At 54.1% G+C, this 19,006-nt stretch overlaps 2 protein-coding genes across 2 annotated transcripts; both read left to right on the forward strand.

Moving 5' to 3' along the window:
• Positions 1 to 362: 362 nt before the first annotated feature.
• On the forward strand, positions 363 to 9,773 carry LOC114909213 (mucin-2-like; the record flags this gene model as incomplete). Its single annotated transcript, XM_029246938.1, has 6 exons — positions 363 to 3,785; positions 4,610 to 4,757; positions 5,070 to 5,202; positions 5,468 to 5,800; positions 8,072 to 8,686; positions 9,332 to 9,773. Coding segments are annotated over exons 1-6 (5,094 nt in total), but the record flags the coding sequence as incomplete, so codon positions are not given.
• Positions 9,774 to 9,853: 80 nt separating this feature from the next.
• Positions 9,854 to 18,432, forward strand: LOC114909214 (mucin-2-like). The gene is made up of 12 exons (XM_029246939.1): positions 9,854 to 10,546; positions 10,673 to 10,862; positions 11,091 to 11,768; positions 12,114 to 12,681; positions 12,961 to 14,408; positions 14,498 to 14,652; positions 15,251 to 15,549; positions 15,996 to 16,103; positions 16,417 to 16,613; positions 16,868 to 16,982; positions 17,241 to 17,348; positions 18,407 to 18,432. The coding sequence occupies exons 1-12, from the start codon at positions 9,918 to 9,920 to the stop codon at positions 18,430 to 18,432; spliced, it is 4,521 nt and encodes a 1,506-aa protein (XP_029102772.1). The 5' UTR covers positions 9,854 to 9,917.
• Positions 18,433 to 19,006: the final 574 nt, after the last annotated feature.

Raw genomic sequence — 19,006 nt, forward strand, 5'->3', positions numbered from 1 at the left:
CATCCACCACTCCTACAACCACTCCGACGACCACTACTGCGCCCCAAACTTCCAGCACATCTACAATCACTCCGACGACCACTACTTCACCCCAAACATCCACCACACCTACAACCACTACTGCTCCCCAAACATCCACCACACCTACAACCACTCCGACGACCACTACTGCACCCCAAACTTCCAGCACATCTTCAACCACTCCGACGACCACTACTGCGCCCCAAACTTTCAGCACACCTACAACCACTCCGACGACCACTACTGCGCCCCAAACATCCACCACATCTGCAACCACTCCGACGACCTCTACTGCACCCCAATTGGCCACCACACCTACAACAAGTCCAGCAACCACTACTATGTCCCAAACATCAACCACACCAACAACCACTACTGCACCGCCAACATCTACCACAGCAACTACCACAGCAACAACCACACCGACAACCACAACTTCACCCCAGCTGGCCACCACACCGACAACCACTACTTCACCCCAATTGGCCACGACACCTACAACCACTCCAGCGACCACGACTGCGCCCCAAACATCCAGCACATCTGCAACCACTCCGACGACCACTACTGTACCCCGTACAACAACCACATATACAAGTCCACCGACCACTACAGCGCCCCAAACATCCAGCACACCAACAACCACTCCGACGACCACTACTGCGCCCCAAACATCCAGCACATCTGCAACCACTCCGACGACCTCTACTGCACCCCAATTGGCCACGACACCTACAACAAGTCCAACGACCACGACTGCACCCCAAACATCCACCACATCTTCAACCACTCCGACGACCACTACTGCGCCCCAAACATCCAGCACATCTACAATCACTCCGACGACCACTACTTCACCCCAAACATCCACCACATCTTCAACCACTCCGACGACCACTACTGCGCCCCAAACTTCCAGCACATCTGCAACCACTCCGACGACCACTACTGCACCCCAATTGGCCACCACACCTACAACCACTCCGACGACCACTACTGCGCCCCAAACTTCCAGCACATCTACAATCACTCCGACGACCACTACTGCACCCCAAACATCCACCACACCTACAACCACTACTGCTCCCCAAACATCCACCACACCTACAACCACTCCGACGACCACTACTGCGCCCCAAACATCCAGCACATCTGCAACCACTCCGACGACCACTACTGCACCCCAATTGGCCACGACACCTACAACAGGTCCAACGACCACCTCTACACCCCGATCTTCTACCACACCAACAACCACAGCGGTGACGACTACTGCACCCCAAACATCCACCACACCAACAACCACTCCGACGACCACTACTGCGCCCCAAACATCCAGCACATCTGCAACCACTCCGACGACCTCTACTGCACCCCAATTGGCCACCACACCTACAACAAGTCCAACGACCACGACTGCACCCCAAACATCCACCACATCTTCAACCACTCCGACGACCACTACTGCGCCCCAAACTTCCAGCACATCTACAATCACTCCGACGACCACTACTTCACCCCAAACATCCACCACACCTACAACCACACCTACAACCACTACTTCACCACAAACATTCACCACACCTGCAACCACTCCGACGACCACAACTGCGCCCCAAACATCCAGCACATCTTCAACCACTCCGACGACCACTTCTGCACCCCAAACATCTACAACCACTCCGACGACCACTACTGCGCCCCGTACGACCACCACACCTACAACAAGTCCAGCAACCACTACTATGTCCCAAACATCAACCACACCAACAACCACTACTGCACCACCAACATCTACCACAGCAACAACCACACCGACAACCACTACTTCACCCCAATTGGCCACGACACCTACAACCACTCCAGCGACCACGACTGCGCCCCAAACATCCACAACATCTACAACCACTCCGACGACCACTACTGTACCCCGTACAACAACCACATATACAAGTCCACCGACCACTACAGCGCCCCAAACATCCAGCACATCTGCAACCACTCCGACGACCACTACTGTACCCCGTACAACAACCACATATACAAGTCCACCGACCACTACAGCGCCCCAAACATCCAGCACACCAACAACCACTCCGACGACCACTACTGCGCCCCAAACATCCAGCACATCTGCAACCACTCCGACGACCTCTACTGCACCCCAATTGGCCACGACACCTACAACAAGTCCAACGACCACTACTACCCCCCAAACATCCACCACACCAACAACCACTCCGACGACCACTACTGCGCCCCAAACATCCAGCACATCTGCAACCACTCCGACGACCTCTACTGCACCCCAATTGGCCACCACACCTACAACAAGTCCAACGACCACGACTGCACCGCAAACATCCACCACATCTTCAACCACTCCGACGACCTCTACTGCGCCCCAAACATCCACCACATCTTCAACCACTCCGACGACCACTACTTCACCCCAAACATCCACCACATCTTCAACCACTCCGACGACCACTACTGCGCCCCAAACTTCCAGCACATCTTCAACCACTCCGACGACCACTACTTCACCCCAAACATCCACCACACCTACAACCACTACTGCTCCCCAAACATCCACCACACCTACAACCACTCCGACGACCACTACTGCGCCCCAAACATCCAGCACATCTGCAACCACTCCGACGACCACTACTTCACCCCAAACATCCACCACACCTACAACCACTCCGACGACCACTACTGCGCCCCAAACTTCCAGCACACCTACAACCACACCTACAACCACGACTTCACCACAGACATCCAGCACATCTGCAACCACTCCGACGACCTCTACTGCACCCCAATTGGCCACCACACCTACAACAAGTCCAACGACCACGACTGCACCCCATACATCCACCACAGCAACAACCACTCCGACGACCACTACTGCGCCCCAAACTTCCAGCACATCTACAATCACTCCGACGACCACTACTTCACCCCAAACATCCACCACATCTTCAACCACTCCGACGACCACTTCTGCGCCCCGTACGACCACCACACCTACAACAAGTCCAGCAACCACTACTATGTCCCAAACATCAACCACACCAACAACCACTACTGCACCGCCAACATCTACCACAGCAACTACCACAGCAACAACCACACCGACAACCACTACTTCACCCCAGCTGGCCACCACACCGACAACCACTACTTCACCCCAATTGGCCACGACACCTACAACCACTCCAGCGACCACGACTGCGCCCCAAACATCCACAACATCTACAACCACTCCGACGACCACTACTGTACCCCGTACAACAACCACATATACAAGTCCACCGACCACTACAGCGCCCCAAACATCCAGCACACCAACAACCACTCCGACGACCACAACTGCGCCCCAAACATCCAGCACATCTGCAACCACTCCGACGACCACTACTGCACCCCAATTGGCCACGACACCTACAACAAGTCCAACGACCACGACTGCACCCCAAACATCCACCACATCTTCAACCACTCCGACGACCACTACTGCGCCCCAAACTTCCAGCACATCTACAATCACTCCGACGACCACTACTTCACCCCAAACATCCACCACATCTTCAACCACTCCGACGACCACTACTGCGCCCCAAACTTCCAGCACATCTGCAACCACTCCGACGACCACTACTGCACCCCAATTGGCCACAACACCTACAACCACTCCGACGACCACTACTGCGCCCCAAACTTCCAGCACATCTACAATCACTCCGACGACCACTACTTCACCCCAAACATCCACCACACCTTCAACCACTACTGCTCCCCAAACATCCACCACACCTACAACCACTCCGACGACCACTACTGCGCCCCAAACATCCAGCACATCTGCAACCACTCCGACGACCACTACTGCATCCCAATTGGCCACGACACCTACAACAGGTCCAACGACCACCTCTACACCCCGATCTTCTACCACACCAACAACCACAGCGGTGACGACTACTGCACCCCAAACATCCACCACACCTTCAAGTCCAACGACCACTACTACCCCCCAAACATTCACCACACCAACAACCACTCCGACGACCACTACTGCGCCCCAAACATCCAGCACATCTGCAACCACTCCGACGACCTCTACTGCACCCCAATTGGCCACCACACCTACAACAAGTCCAACGACCACGACTGCACCCCAAACATCCACCACATCTTCAACCACTCCGACGACCTCTACTGCGCCCCAAACTTCCAGCACATCTACAATCACTCCGACGACCACTACTTCACCCCAAACATCCACCACATCTTCAACCATTCCGACGACCACTACTGCGCCCCAAACTTCCAGCACATCTACAATCACTCCGACGACCACTACTTCACCCCAAACATCCACCACACCTACAACCACACCTACAACCACTACTTCACCACAAACATCCACCACACCTGCAACCACTCCGACGACCACAACTGCGCCCCAAACATCCAGCACATCTTCAACCACTCCGACGACCACTTCTGCACCCCAAACATCTACAACCACTCCGACGACCACTACTGCGCCCCGTACGACCACCACACCTACAACAAGTCCAGCAACCACTACTATGTCCCAAACATCAACCACACCAACAACCACTACTGCACCACCAACATCTACCACAGCAACAACCACACCGACAACCACTACTTCACCCCAGCTGGCCACGACACCTACAACCACTCCAGCGACCACGACTGCGCCCCAAACATCCACAACATCTACAACCACTCCGACGACCACTACTGTACCCCGTACAACAACCACATATACAAGTCCACCGACCACTACAGCGCCCCAAACATCCAGCACATCTGCAACTACTCCGACGACCACTACTGCACCCCAATTGGCCACAACACCTACAACCACTCCGACGACCACTACTGCGCCCCAAACTTCCAGCACATCTACAATCACTCCGACGACCACTACTTCACCCCAAACATCCACCACACCTTCAACCACTACTGCTCCCCAAACATCCACCACACCTACAACCACTCCGAAGACCACTACTGCACCCCAATTGGCCACGACACCTACAACAGGTCCAACGACCACCTCTACACCCCGATCTTCTACCACACCAACAACCACAGCGGTGACGACTACTTCACCCCAAACATCCACCACACCTTCAAGTCCAACGACCACTACTACCCCCCAAACATTCACCACACCAACAACCACTAAGACGACCACTACTCCGCCCCAAACTTCCAGCACATCTACAATCACTCCGACGACCACTACTTCACCCCAAACATCCACCACATCTTCAACCACTCTGACGACCACTACTGCGCCCCAAACTTCCAGCACATCTACAATCACTCCGACGACCACTACTTCACCCCAAACATCCACCACACCTACAACCACTACTGCTCCCCAAACATCCACCACACCTACAACCACTCCGACGACCACTACTGCACCCCAATTGGCCACGACACCTACAACAGGTCCAACGACCACCTCTACACCCCGATCTTCTACCACACCAACAACCACACCGGTGACGACTACTGCACCCCAAACATCCACCACACCTTCAAGTCCAACGACCACTACTACCCCCCAAACATTCACCACACCAACAACCACTCCGACGACCACTACTTCACCCCAAACATCCACCACATCTTCAACCACTCCGACGACCACTACTTCACCCCAATTGGCCACCACACCTACAACCACTCCGACGACCACGACTGCACCCCAAACATCCACCACATCTTCAACCACTCCGACGACCACTACTGCGCCCCAAACTTCCACCACATCTACAATCACTCCAACGACCACGACTGCACCCCAAACATCCACCACATCTTCAACCACTCCGACGACCACTACTGCGCCCCAAACATCCAGCACATCTACAATCACTCCGACGACCACTACTTCACCCCAAACATCCACCACATCTTCAACCACTCCGACGACCACTACTTCACCCCAAACATCCACCACATCTTCAACCACTCCGACGACCACTACTGCGCCCCAAACTTCCAGCACATCTACAATCACTCCGACGACCACTACTTCACCCCAAACATCCACCACATATTCAACCACTCCGACGACCACTACTGCGCCCCAAACTTCCAGCACATCTACAATCACTCCGACAACCACTACTTCACCCCAATTGGCCACGACACCTACAACCACTCCAGCGACCACTACAGCGCCCCAAACTTCCAGCACATCTGCAACCACTCCGACAACCACTACTGCACCCCAAACATCCAGCACATCTGCAACCACTCCGACGACCACTACTGCACCCCAATTGGCCACGACACCTACAACAGGTCCAACGACCACCTCTACACCCCGATCTTCTACCACACCAACAACCACACCGGTGACGACTACTGCACCCCAAACATCCACCACACCTTCAAGTCCAACGACCACTACTACCCCCCAAACATTCACCACACCAACAACCACTCCGACGACCACTACTTCACCCCAAACATCCACCACATCTTCAACCACTCCGACGACCACTACTTCACCCCAATTGGCCACCACACCTACAACCACTCCGACGACCACGACTGCACCCCAAACATCCACCACATCTTCAACCACTCCGACGACCACTACTGCGCCCCAAACTTCCAGCACATCTACAATCACTCCGACGACCACTACTTCACCCCAAACATCCACCACACCTACAACCACACCTACAACCACTACTTCACCACAAACATCCACCACACCTGCAACCACTCCGACGACCACAACTGCGCCCCAAACATCCAGCACATCTACAACCACTCCGACGACCACTTCTGCACCCCAAACATCTACAACCACTCCGACGACCACAACTGCGCCCCAAACATCCAGCACATCTACAACCACTCCGACGACCACTTCTGCACCCCAAACATCTACAACCACTCCGACGACCACTACTGCGCCCCGTACGACCACCACACCTACAACAAGTCCAGCAACCACTACTATGTCCCAAACATCAACCACACCAACAACCACTACTGCACCGCCAACATCTACCACAGCAACAACCACACCGACAACCACTACTGCACCCCAGCTGGCCACCACACCGACAACCACTCCAGCGACCACGACTGCGCCCCAAACATCCACAACATCTACAACCACTCCGACGACCACTACTGTACCCCGTACAACAACCACATATACAAGTCCACCGACCACTACTGCTCCCCAAACATCCAGCACATCTGCAACCACTCCGACGACCACTACTGCACCCCAATTGGCCACAACACCTACAACCACTCCGACGACCACTACTGCGCCCCAAACTTCCAGCACATCTACAATCACTCCGACGACCACTACTTCACCCCAAACATCCACCACACCTACAACCACTTCTGCTCCCCAAACATCCACCACACCTATAACCACTCCGACGACCACTACTGCACCCCAATTGGCCACGACACCTACAACAGGTCCAACGACCACCTCTACACCCCGATCTTCTACCACACCAACAACCACACCGGTGACGACTACTTCACCCCAAACATCCACCACACCTTCAAGTCCAACGACCACTACTACCCCCCAAACATTCACCACACCTACAACAAGTCCAACGACCACGACTGCACCCCAAACATCCACCACATCTTCAACCACTCCGACGACCACTACTGCGCCCCAAACTTCCAGCACATCTACAATCACTCCGACGACCACTACTTCACCCCAAACATCCACCACATCTTCAACCACTCCGACGACCACTACTTCACCCCAAACATCCACCACATCTTCAACCACTCCGACGACCACTACTGCGCCCCAAACTTCCAGCACATCTACAATCACTCCGACGACCACTACTTCACCCCAAACATCCACCACATCTTCAACCACTCCGACGACCACTACTGCGCCCCAAACTTCCAGCACATCTACAATCACTCCGACGACCACTACTTCACCCCAGACATCCACCACATATTCAACCACTCCGACGACCACTACTGCGCCCCAAACTTCCAGCACATCTTCAACCACTCCGACGACCACTACTTCACCCCAAACATCCACCACACCTACAACCACTACTGCTCCCCAAACATCCACCACACCTACAACCACTCCGACGACCACTACTTCACCCCAAACATCCACCACACCTACAACCACTCCGACGACCACTACTGCGCCCCAAACATCCAGCACATCTGCAACCACTCCGACGACCACTACTTCACCCCAAACATCCACCACATCTTCAACCACTCCGACGACCACTACTGCGCCCCAAACTTCCAGCACATCTACAATCACTCCGACGACCACGACTGCACCCCAAACATCCACCACATCTTCAACCACTCCGACGACAACTACTGCGCCCCAAACTTCCAGCACATCTACAATCACTCCGACGACCAGTACTTCACCCCAAACATCCACCACATCTTCAACCACTCCGACGACCACTACTGCGCCCCAAACTTCCAGCACATCTACAATCACTCCGACGACCACTACTTCACCCCAAACATCCACCACACCTACAACCACACCTACAACCACTACTTCACCACAAACATCCACCACACCAACAACCACTACTGCACCGCCAACATCTACCACAGCAACAACCACACCGACAACCACTACTGCACCCCAGCTGGCCACCACACCGACAACCACTACTTCACCCCAATTGGCCACGACACCTACAACCACTCCAGCGACCACGACTGCGCCCCAAACATCCACAACATCTACAACCACTCCGACGACCACTACTGTACCCCGTACAACAACCACATATACAAGTCCACCGACCACTACAGCGCCCCAAACATCCAGCACATCTGCAACCACTCCGACGACCACTACTGCGCCCCAAACTTCCAGCACATCTACAATCACTCCGACGACCACTACTTCACCCCAAACATCCACCACACCTACAACCACTACTGCTCCCCAAACATCCACCACATCTGCAACCACTCCGACGACCACTACTGCGCCCCAAACTTCCAGCACATCTACAATCACTCCGACGACCACTACTTCACCCCAAACATCCACCACTCCGACGACCACTACTGCGCCCCAAACTTCCAGCACATCTACAATCACTCCGACGACCACTACTTCACCCCAAACATCCACCACATCTTCAACCACTCCGACGACCACTACTTCACCCCAAACATCCACCACATCTTCAACCACTCCGACGACCACTACTGCACCCCAAACTTCCAGCACATCTACAATCACTCCGACGACCACTACTTCACCCCAAACATCCACCACATCTTCAACCACTCCGACGACCACTACTGCGCCCCAAACTTCCAGCACATCTACAATCACTCCGACGACCACTACTTCACCCCAAACATCCACCACTCCGACGACCACTCCGACGACCACTACTGCGCCCCAAACTTCCAGCACATCTACAATCACTCCGACGACCACTACTTCACCCCAAACATCCACCACACCTACAACCACTACTGCTCCCCAAACATCCACCACACCTACAACCACTCCGACGACCACTACTTCACCCCAAACATCCACCACATCTTCAACCACTCCGACGACCACTACTTCACCCCAAACATCCACCACACCTACAACCACACCTACAACCACTACTTCACCACAAACATCCACCACACCTGCAACCACTCCGACGACCACAACTGCGCCCCAAACATCCAGCACATCTTCAACCACTCCGACGACCACTTCTGCACCCCAAACATCTACAACCACTCCGACGACCACTACTGCGCCCCGTACGACCACCACACCTACAACAAGTCCAGCAACCACTACTATGTCCCAAACATCAACCACACCAACAACCACTACTGCACCGCCAACATCTACCACAGCAACAACCACACCGACAACCACTACTGCACCCCAGCTGGCCACCACACCGACAACCACTACTTCACCCCAATTGGCCACGACACCTACAACCACTCCAGCGACCACGACTGCGCCCGAAACATCCACAACATCTACAACCACTCCGACGACCACTACTGTACCCCGTACAACAACCACATATACAAGTCCACCGACCACTACAGCGCCCCAAACATCCAGCACATCAGCAACCACTCCGACGACCACTACTGCACCCCAATTGGCCACAACACCTACAACCACTCCGACGACCACTACTGCGCCCCAAACTTCCAGCACATCTACAATCACTCCGACGACCACTACTTCACCCCAAACATCCACCACACCTACAACCACTACTGCTCCCCAAACATCCACCACACCTACAACCACTCCGACGACCACTACTGCGCCCCCAACTTCCAGCACATCTACAATCACTCCGACGACCACTACTTCACCCCAAACATCCACCACACCTACAACCACTACTGCTCCCCAAACATCCACCACACCTACAACCACTCCGACGACCACTACTGCACCCCAATTGGCCACGACACCTACAACAGGTCCAACGACCACCTCTACACCCCGATCTTCTACCACACCAACAACCACAGCGGTGACGACTACTGCACCCCAAACATCCACCACACCTTCAAGTCCAACGACCACTACTACCCCCCAAACATTCACCACACCAACAACCACTCCGACGACCACTACTGCGCCCCAAACATCCAGCACATCTGCAACCACTCCGACGACCTCTACTGCACCCCAATTGGCCACCACACCTACAACAAGTCCAACGACCACGACTGCACCCCAAACATCCACCACATCTTCAACCACTCCGACGACCACTACTGCGCCCCAAACATCCAGCACATCTACAATCACTCCGACGACCACTACTTCACCCCAAACATCCACCACATCTTCAACCACTCCGACGACCACTACTTCACCCCAAACATCCACCACACCTACAACCACTCCGACGACCACTACTTCACCCCAAACATCCACCACATCTTCAACCACTCCGACGACCACTACTGCGCCCCAAACTTCCAGCACATCTACAATCACTCCGACGACCAGTACTTCACCCCAAACATCCACCACATCTTCAACCACTCCGACGACCACTACTGCGCCCCAAACTTCCAGCACATCTACAATCACTCCGACGACCACTACTTCACCCCAAACATCCACCACACCTACAACCACACCTACAACCACTACTTCACCACAAACATCCACCACACCTGCAACCACTCCGACGACCACAACTGCGCCCCAAACATCCAGCACATCTTCAACCACTCCGACGACCACTTCTGCACCCCAAACATCTACAACCACTCCGACCACCACTACTGCGCCCCGTACGACCACCACACCTACAACAAGTCCAGCAACCACTACTATGTCCCAAACATCAACCACACCAACAACCACTACTGCACCGCCAACATCTACCACAGCAACAACCACACCGACAACCACTACTTCACCCCAAACATCCACCACACCTACAACCACTCCGACGACCACTACTGCACCCCAATTGGCCACGACACCTACAACAGGTCCAACGACCACCTCTACACCCCGATCTTCTACCACACCAACAACCACAGCGATGACGACTACTTCACCCCAAACATCCACCACACCTTCAAGTCCAACGACCACTACTACCCCCCAAACATTCACCACACCAACAACCACTCCGACGACCACTACTGCGCCCCAAACATCCAGCACATCTGCAACCACTCCGACGACCTCTACTGCACCCCAATTGACCACCACACCTACAACAAGTCCAACGACCACGACTGCACCCCAAACATCCACCACATCTTCAACCACTCCGACGACCACTACTGCACCCCAAACTTCCAGCACATCTACAATCACTCCGACGACCACTACTTCACCCCAAACATCCACCACATCTTCAACCACTCCGACGACCACTACTGCGCCCCAAACTTCCAGCACATCTACAATCACTCCGACGACCACTACTTCACCCCAAACATCCACCACATATTCAACCACTCCGACGACCACTACTGCGCCCCAAACTTCCAGCACATCTTCAACCACTCCGACGACCACTACTTCACCCCAAACATCCACCACACCTACAACCACTACTGCTCCCCAAACATCCACCACACCTACAACCACTCCGACGACCACTACTTCACCCCAAACATCCACCACATCTTCAACCACTCCGACGACCACTACTGCGCCCCAAACTTCCAGCACATCTACAATCACTCCGACGACCACGACTGCACCCCAAACATCCACCACATCTTCAACCACTCCGACGACCACTACTGCGCCCCAAACTTCCAGCACATCTACAATCACTCCGACGACCAGTACTTCACCCCAAACATCCACCACATCTTCAACCACTCCGACGACCACTACTGCGCCCCAAACTTCCAGCACATCTACAATCACTCCGACGACCACTACTTCACCACAAACATCCACCACACCTACAACCACACCTACAACCACTACTTCACCACAAACATCCACCACACCTGCAACCACTCCGACGACCACTTCTGCACCCCAAACATCTACAACCACTCCGACGACCACTTCTGCGCCCCGTACGACCACCACACCTACAACAAGTCCAGCAACCACTACTATGTCCCAAACATCAACCACACCAACAACCACTACTGCACCGCCAACATCTACCACAGCAACTACCACACCGACAACCACTACTGCACCCCAGCTGGCCACCACACCGACAACCACTACTTCACCCCAATTGGCCACGACACCTTCAACCACTCCAGCGACCACGACTGCGCCCCAAACATCCACAACATCTACAACCACTCCGACGACCACTACTGTACCCCGTACAACAACCACATATACAAGTCCACCGACCACTACAGCGCCCCAAACATCCACCACACCTACAACCACTCCGACGACCACTACTGCGCCCCAAACTTCCAGCACATCTACAATCACTCCGACGACCACTACTTCACCCCAAACATCCAGCACACCTACAACCACTACTGCTCCCCAAACATCCACCACACCTACAACCACTCCGACGACCACTACTGCACCCCAATTGGCCACGACACCTACAACAGGTCCAACGACCACCTCTACACCCCGATCTTCTACCACACCAACAACCACAGCGGTGACGACTACTGCACCCCAAACATCCACCACACCTTCAAGTCCAACGACCACTACTACCCCCCAAACATTCACCACACCAACAACCACTCCGACGACCACTACTTCACCCCAAACATCCACCACATCTTCAACCACTCCGACGACCACTACTTCACCCCAATTGGCCACCACACCTACAACCACTCCGACGACCACGACTGCGCCCCAAACTTCCAGCACATCTACAATCACTCCGACGACCACTACTTCACCCCAAACATCCACCACATCTTCAACCACTCCGACGACCACGACTGCGCCCCAAACTTCCAGCACATCTACAATCACTCCGACGACCACTACTTCACCCCAAACATCCACCACATCTTCAACCACTCCGACGACCACTACTTCACCCCAATTGGCCACCACACCTACAACCACTCCGACGACCACGACTGCACCCCAAACATCCACCACATCTTCAACCACTCCGACGACCACTACTGCGCCCCAAACTTCCAGCACATCTGCAATCACTCCGACGACCACTACTTCACCCCAAACATCCACCACATCTTCAACCACTCCGATGACCACTACTGTGCCCCAAACTTCCAGCACATCTACAATCACTCCGACGACCACTACTTCACCCCAAACATCCACCACACCTACAACCACACCTACAACCACTACTTCACCACAAACATCCACCACACCTGCAACCACTCCGACGACCACAACTGCGCCCCAAACATCCAGCACATCTTCAACCACTCCGACGACCACTTCTGCACCCCAAACATCTACAACCACTCCGACGACCACTACTGCGCCCCGTACGACCACCACACCTACAACAAGTCCAGCAACCACTACTATGTCCCAAACATCAACCACACCAACAACCACTACTGCACCGCCAACATCTACCACAGCAACAACCACACCGACAACCACTACTTCACCCCAAACATCCACCACACCGACAACCACTACTTCACCCCAATTGGCCACGACACCTACAACCACTCCAGCGACCACGACTGCGCCCCAAACATCCACAACATCTACAACCACTCCGACGACCACTACTGTACCCCGTACAACAACCACATATACAAGTCCACCGACCACTACAGCGCCCCAAACATCCAGCACATCTGCAACCACTCCGACGACCACTACTGCACCCCAATTGGCCACAACACCTACAACCACTCCGACGACCACTACTTCACCCCAAACATCCACCACATCTTCAACCACTACTGCTCCCCAAACATCCAGCACATCTGCAACCACTCCGACGACCACTACTGCACCCCAATTGGCCACGACACCTACAACAGGTCCAACGACCACCTCTACACCCCGATCTTCTACCACACCAACAACCACAGCGGTGACGACTACTGCACCCCAAACATCCACCACACCTTCAAGTCCAACGACCACTACTACCCCCCAAACATCCACCACACCAACAACCACTCCGACGACCACTACTGCGCCCCAAACATCCAGCACATCTGCAACCACTCCGACGACCTCTACTGCACCCCAATTGGCCACCACACCTACAACAAGTCCAACGACCACGACTGCACCGCAAACATCCACCACATCTTCAACCACTCCGACGACCTCTACTGCGCCCCAAACATCCACCACATCTTCAACCACTCCGACGACCACTACTTCACCCCAAACATCCACCACATCTTAAACCACTCCGACGACCACTACTGCGCCCCAAACTTCCAGCACATCTTCAACCACTCCGACGACCACTACTTCACCCCAAACATCCACCACACCTACAACCACTACTGCTCCCCAAACATCCACCACACCTACAACCACTCCGACGACCACTACTGCGCCCCAAACATCCAGCACATCTGCAACCACTCCGACGACCACTACTTCACCCCAAACATCCACCACACCTACAACCACTCCGACGACCACTACTGCGCCCCAAACTTCCAGCACACCTACAACCACACCTACAACCACGACTTCACCACAGACATCCAGCACATCTGCAACCACTCCGACGACCTCTACTGCACCCCAATTGGCCACCACACCTACAACAGGTCCAACGACCACCTCTACACCCCGATCTTCTACCACACCAACAACCACAGCGGTGACGACTACTGCACCCCAAACATCCACCACACCTTCAAGTCCAACGACCACTACTACCCCCCAAACATCCACCACACCAACAACCACTCCGACGACCACTACTGCGCCCCAAACATCCAGCACATCTGCAACCACTCCGACGACCTCTACTGCACCCCAATTGGCCACCACACCTACAACAAGTCCAACGACCACGACTGCACCGCAAACATCCACCACATCTTCAACCACTCCGACGACCTCTACTGCGCCCCAAACATCCACCACATCTTCAACCACTCCGACGACCACTACTTCACCCCAAACATCCACCACATCTTAAACCACTCCGACGACCACTACTGCGCCCCAAACTTCCAGCACATCTTCAACCACTCCGACGACCACTACTTCACCCCAAACATCCACCACACCTACAACCACTACTGCTCCCCAAACATCCACCACACCTACAACCACTCCGACGACCACTACTGCGCCCCAAACATCCAGCACATCTGCAACCACTCCGACGACCACTACTTCACCCCAAACATCCACCACACCTACAACCACTCCGACGACCACTACTGCGCCCCAAACTTCCAGCACACCTACAACCACACCTACAACCACGACTTCACCACAGACATCCAGCACATCTGCAACCACTCCGACGACCTCTACTGCACCCCAATTGGCCACCACACCTACAACAAGTCCAACGACCACGACTGCACCCCATACATCCACCACAGCAACAACCACTCCGACGACCACTACTGCGCCCCAAACTTCCAGCACATCTACAATCACTCCGACGACCACTACTTCACCCCAAACATCCACCACATCTTCAACCACTCCGACGACCACTACTGCGCCCCAAACTTCCAGCACATCTACAATCACTCCGACGACCACTACTTCACCACAAACATCCACCACACCTGCAACCACTCCGACGACCACAACTGCGCCCCAAACATCCAGCACATCTTCAACCACTCCGACGACCACTTCTGCACCCCAAACATCTACAACCACTCCGACCACCACTACTGCGCCCCGTACGACCACCACACCTACAACAAGTCCAGCAACCACTACTATGTCCCAAACATCAACCACACCAACAACCACTACTGCACCGCCAACATCTACCACAGCAACAACCACACCGACAACCACTACTTCACCCCAAACATCCACCACACCGACAACCACTACTTCACCCCAATTGGCCACGACACCTACAACCACTCCAGCGACCACGACTGCGCCCCAAACATCCACAACATCTACAACCACTCCGACGACCACTACTGTACCCCGTACAACAACCACATATACAAGTCCACCGACCACTACAGCGCCCCAAACATCCAGCACATCTGCAACCACTCCGACGACCACTACTGCACCCCAATTGGCCACAACACCTACAACCACTCCGACGACCACTACTTCACCCCAAACATCCACCACATCTTCAACCACTACTGCTCCCCAAACATCCAGCACATCTGCAACCACTCCGACGACCACTACTGCACCCCAATTGGCCACGACACCTACAACAGGTCCAACGACCACCTCTACACCCCGATCTTCTACCACACCAACAACCACAGCGGTGACGACTACTGCACCCCAAACATCCACCACACCTTCAAGTCCAACGACCACTACTACCCCCCAAACATCCACCACACCAACAACCACTCCGACGACCACTACTGCGCCCCAAACATCCAGCACATCTGCAACCACTCCGACGACCACTACTTCACCCCAAACATCCACCACACCTACAACCACTCCGACGACCACTACTGCGCCCCAAACTTCCAGCACACCTACAACCACACCTACAACCACGACTTCACCACAGACATCCAGCACATCTGCAACCACTCCGACGACCTCTACTGCACCCCAATTGGCCACCACACCTACAACAAGTCCAACGACCACGACTGCACCCCATACATCCACCACAGCAACAACCACTCCGACGACCACTACTGCGCCCCAAACTTCCAGCACATCTACAATCACTCCGACGACCACTACTTCACCCCAAACATCCACCACATCTTCAACCACTCCGACGACCACTACTGCGCCCCAAACTTCCAGCACATCTACAATCACTCCGACGACCACTACTTCACCACAAACATCCACCACACCTGCAACCACTCCGACGACCACAACTGCGCCCCAAACATCCAGCACATCTTCAACCACTCCGACGACCACTTCTGCACCCCAAACATCTACAACCACTCCGACGACCACTACTGCGCCCCGTACGACCACCACACCTACAACAAGTCCAGCAACCACTGCTATGTCCCAAACATCAACCACACCAACAACGACTACTGCACCGCCAACATCTACCACAGCAACAACCACACCGACAACCACTACTGCACCCCAATTTGCCACGACACCTACAACCACTCCAACGACCACGACTGCGCCCCAAACATCCAGCACATCTACAATCACTCCGACGACCACTACTTCACCCCAAACATCCACCACACCTTCAACCACTACTGCTCCCCAAACATCCAGCACATCTGCAACCACTCCGACGACCTCTACTGCACCCCAATTGGCCACCACACCTACAACAAGTCCAACGACCACGACTGCACCCCAAACATCCACCACATCTTCAACCACTCCGACGACCACTACTGCGCCCCAAACATCCAGCACATCTACAATCACTCCGACGACCACTACTTCACCCCAAACATCCACCACATCTTCAACCACTCCGACGACCACTACTGCGCCCCAAACATCCAGCACATCTGCAACCACTCCGACGACCTCTACTGCACCGCAATTGGCCACCACACCTACAACAAGTCCAACGACCACTACTGCACCCCAAACATCCACCACACCTACAACCACTCCGACGACCACTACTGCGCCCCAACCTTCCAGCACATCTTCTACCACTCCGACCACTACTGCGCCCCAAACAACCACCACATCTACATCTTCTTTGACAACCCCTGCTGCATCCCGTAGAAACACCACAGCTACGACCACTGTGACGACCACAACTGTACCCCGTACCACCATCACATCTACAACCACTCCGAGAAACTCTACTGCACCCTAAATGCCCACAACACCTACAACCACTGTGACAACCAGTACTCAGCCCCCAAGGACCACCACTCCTATGACCACGTTGACCACCACTACTGCTCTCCATACGAACACCACATCTACAAGCACTCTGACGACCAATTCTGCACCGCAATCTATATTTACATTACATTTATATTCATTCATTTAGCAGATCCTTTTTTTTCTTCAAAGAGATGGACACCTCAGAGTTTGTGCATTACATTAGGAGAAAGTGAGACATACTTGCGGACATGTCATTCTTAAGTAAAGTTAGTTGTTTTTTTCCACTTTATGCACTGATGTTCATCTCATGAGAAGGTGCATAAAAGTAGGAATTGAATCCTCATCACCTTCCCACAAATTATTATTATTTTTTTAAAAGGTACACAAACATTTACATACAGAACAGAAGTAGCGGCTGTGTAAAGGCTTCATCTACATCTTCCGCAACCACCACTCCGACTAAGACTACAGCGTTCCATACAACAACCATGC

This window comes from Scleropages formosus, chromosome 20 (genome assembly GCF_900964775.1).
Source record: "Scleropages formosus chromosome 20, fSclFor1.1, whole genome shotgun sequence".
In the NCBI taxonomy this organism is placed as follows: domain Eukaryota; kingdom Metazoa; phylum Chordata; class Actinopteri; order Osteoglossiformes; family Osteoglossidae; genus Scleropages; species Scleropages formosus.